The sequence below is a fragment of the Dioscorea cayenensis genome, chromosome 1, assembly GCF_009730915.1.
Source record: "Dioscorea cayenensis subsp. rotundata cultivar TDr96_F1 chromosome 1, TDr96_F1_v2_PseudoChromosome.rev07_lg8_w22 25.fasta, whole genome shotgun sequence".
In the NCBI taxonomy this organism is placed as follows: Eukaryota; Viridiplantae; Streptophyta; class Magnoliopsida; order Dioscoreales; family Dioscoreaceae; genus Dioscorea; species Dioscorea cayenensis.
In genome coordinates this window covers 1841111-1844764 of record NC_052471.1, presented here as the reverse complement: position 1 = coordinate 1844764, position 3654 = coordinate 1841111, and the positions used below count along the sequence as shown (strand labels likewise).

At 37.5% G+C, this 3654-nt stretch overlaps 1 protein-coding gene across 1 annotated transcript; it reads right to left on the bottom strand.

Annotated features, from left to right (window-relative positions):
- Positions 1 to 219: 219 nt before the first annotated feature.
- LOC120274250 (4-hydroxy-tetrahydrodipicolinate synthase, chloroplastic-like) lies at positions 220 to 3429 on the bottom strand. Its single transcript, XM_039280951.1, is given in 6 exon segments — positions 220 to 489; positions 491 to 610; positions 612 to 929; positions 931 to 1333; positions 2492 to 2572; positions 3211 to 3429. Coding segments are annotated over 6 exon segments (1053 nt in total). The 5' UTR covers positions 3255 to 3429; the 3' UTR covers positions 220 to 402.
- Between the last annotated feature and the right edge of the window lie 225 nt (positions 3430 to 3654).

The following is a 3654-nucleotide window of genomic DNA, read 5'->3' as shown; positions in this document are numbered from 1 at the left end:
CAAACTTTGATATAGTTACTGGAATCAATATATTTTTTTGGCATATAATCATAATCTTGTGCAGACAAGAGAAAACCACAAGAAGAGAAGAGTAGCAAAAAAATAACGAATAACAAGGAAAAGTGACCCATAGAATTCCTTACCTTTGGCAGTTTTCTAAATTACTTCTTTGAATATAGGGGTACCACCATAGTAGAAATATCAAATATGTCATCCAAGTAAAAAAAAATTCATAGAAGTAACGGCATTACTTCTTGCATAAATTCCCCAACTTTTTCTGATCTTCTAGTTAAAGCGGTTCTGTCTTCCTAACAGAAATTTAACAAGAGTTAATAATAAACATGAGACAGTCACTGGTAAACATTGAACACGCAAAGCAGCTCAGTACTTGTAGATGAACGATTAGTAGCGACCCAACAAAATGAAATCATCATCCTCAAGAACTTGAACATCTTTCTCACCAACAAAATTCTCCCTGCCAATATCCCTCCACTATACTGACAAATTCCAGCCTTTTTTCAAGAGGAAGAGGAACATATGGCAACCTAAATATGGGTCGCACCACTCCTAGCTGAGCCAATGCTGTATTAAGACAAACAGGATTTGGCTCACAGAAACAGCCATTCAAGAAGCGGCATTAACTTTGAATTCAGCAAGGGGTCATACCCACGGAACATGAGGGCATGCATCAAGCCAGGAATCAGGTTACTAGCTGCAGATATAACCCCACTAGCTCCACACACCCATCTAGCATCATGACACTGATCATCATTGCCACTCCATATCACTATACCATTATCTGTGTAATCTTGAATCCGCTCATTTCCCATGCACTCCTTGACACCAGCCATGTTATGATATTGCGAAATTGTATGTATCAAAGGAGGGGGAATATCTTGTCCAGTTCTGGAGGGCACATTGTATATGATAATTGGGACCCATGGAAAGTATGGCCTCAAAATGTGAAACTACTCCCTTCATAGATGTCTTCCCATAATAAGGATTAACATGAAGAGCCGCATGCATGCCTACAGCAAAGCCTTGTTCAGTTGCGTGAATTGCCTCTCTAGTTGAGTTGCTTCCAGCATTCCCTATCACTTTAACTGCTTCACCAAAGCAATTGACAGTGTGTCCAATGAGCATGATGTGTTCATCCCAGCTCATGAGATGGCCTTCACCTGTTGTACCTCCCACTATCACACCTTCAACACCACTAGCAATCTGCATATGAAGCAAGGAATCATATGCTTCAAGGTCAAATCTGCCATCTGGTAAATAGGGGGTCTTAATGGCAGTGATCAATCTGAGACTTTTTATGTCCTCCACCAGTGTCCTGCAGTACCACTCATATGGTTAACTAAGAAGAAAATAACCAAGAAGATGGAAAAAGAGTATGAACTCTGAACTACCATCCTAGTGGCAAACACCATTCAACAGGAAGTGTGATAATCAAGTACAATGCAGGCGTTAATTGGTTATAAGGTTTGAATTACGTCCAATGAAAAACAGTTCTGCTGGATTTGTCAACTCAAGGAACATAAAATTTCACAGAAATTGGTAGTAAAAGTCAACAAACAAGAACAGGCCTTCATTCTGAAATGTTATTCACAGAGGCGCAGAACAAAAGCAGTAATAATGGGAAAAAAATTCAAATTCTGATACCTTAAAATGCCCCTTGAGGAGGGAAACTAAAACCAAAATAGAAGAAAAAGTTAGCAGATGGAGAACAAGATAGGTAGTCAGCTGCACATTTGATGCAAGCAACCACTTTTGGGAATGAGAATCCATGCCATTAGAATGGTAATCCCAAATCTGTTCTAAGGATCTTAATAGCTAGTTCCGTTGGACTTTAGCAGATGATTTTCTTCTACAGTCATTAGGAGGTCAAGCCCAAATAATAAAAGGAAGGTACAAAATTTTCATATATTTTAAAGCAGGAGAAATTTTGGAAAAGCAAGGGGACTGTCTTGCCAGAATTTACTTCAAATTATCCCTTCTCTTTGCAGATGACTGAATTAAAACGGGCCATATGAATTGCCCAGTTACGATTTTTGATCCTTCCTATGCTGAAATCAGAGAAAACTTCGAATTAAAACAATGAGGCCCTCTCATAAAAGTAGTGAATAGTGAACTTACACATACAACAGGTATCAGATTGTAGTATGAAACTACGTATGAACTAAAACATAAGCATTCTCAAAATGAACAATGCATTTAAAAGCATGTATCAACATTGATAGCATGATCAAAAGGTGTACACCTAAAAGAACTTCCAAACATACACCCAAGAATCATAGTTATCAAGACAAAAGGATCACGTAATAGATTAAATTTTTAACCACAGGTACAATACAATTAAAAGCAAACAGAAATTGAGATATAAATGCAAATTGAGACCATTATAAAGCACTTGAAAATTTAAAAGTGAAAGATGAATGTTTTGAATTACAGCTGCCCCAGGTGATTTCCAAATATACTTCAAGATTCTAACCTGTTCTTAACTTCATGACTTTGCATGGGAAGATGAATATTTTGAATTACAGCTGCCTCAGGTGATTTCCATCTTCCAGTCCTGCACAAATTAACAAAACTCAGCCTCATGAAAGAAGACCAATTAAAGCAAACCAGTTAAAATACAATTTATTAGACAAATATAAGCCCTTAATTTAAATTGGCACACCAGCACCATTCATCAACTTATTTTCTAAGATAGATGCATCTCAAAAATAAATTTACACTAAATGAACACCACCAACGACTTGGGAATGAAAAACAGATAAAAAAGTTAGCAATGCAAATTGCAAAATGTGATAAAGGTTCACTAGCATATCTAACAACAACAAATAAAACAATGATGTCCCTTATGGTGATGTATTTCTAACAAAATCCTCTACCAAATCATACCAAAGTGTCGAAACACCAACTACTCTACAAGGAATAGAATGACATCAATCAATCAAATCAATCACTCCATTCAAGCAGTAACAAACAAGGAAGAAAGCACACACAAACCCCCATAGCTCAAAGAAGAAGACCAACAGCAACTCTCCTACCATGAACAAAATGCCATAAATCCATCACTCCATTCAAGCACTAACAAACAACAATCAACACCAACCACCATCAAACAACAATCCATTCATCAAATTCACAGCACAAAGAAACCATCATCAAGAATTCACACAAAGAACCAATCTAGAAAGATCAAACCTAGAACCAAGGCCACAGTTCACAGATAGCAAGAGCGAAGCCATTCCCTCGATTTCTTCACTTCCAAAAGGCAAATGACTGCGATTCAAACTGCGACAGAGGTAGGTACGGAGGAAGTGGCCATGATGGAGAGCAGATCAAGCTCAGCAATGGCGAATGTGATGAGGAGGAGGAGCAATGGAGAGAAAGAGAGGGTTTCTTGAGGGTTCTTGAGCAGAGAGAGAGAGAGAGAGAGTGAGAGAGAGAGTGAGGAGGGAGGGAGATGGTAAAAATATAAATATATATTAAAAATTGAAGATGCTCATGTTGGCACTATCAACAATGTTACCCATATCTCAATGTACACGTGTCACATGGATTTAATGCATTTCATGATGCGCGCTAGTTTGACAGCGTTTTTTTTTTACCCTATATAGTATATTTTAAATAAATTTCAATTTTTTA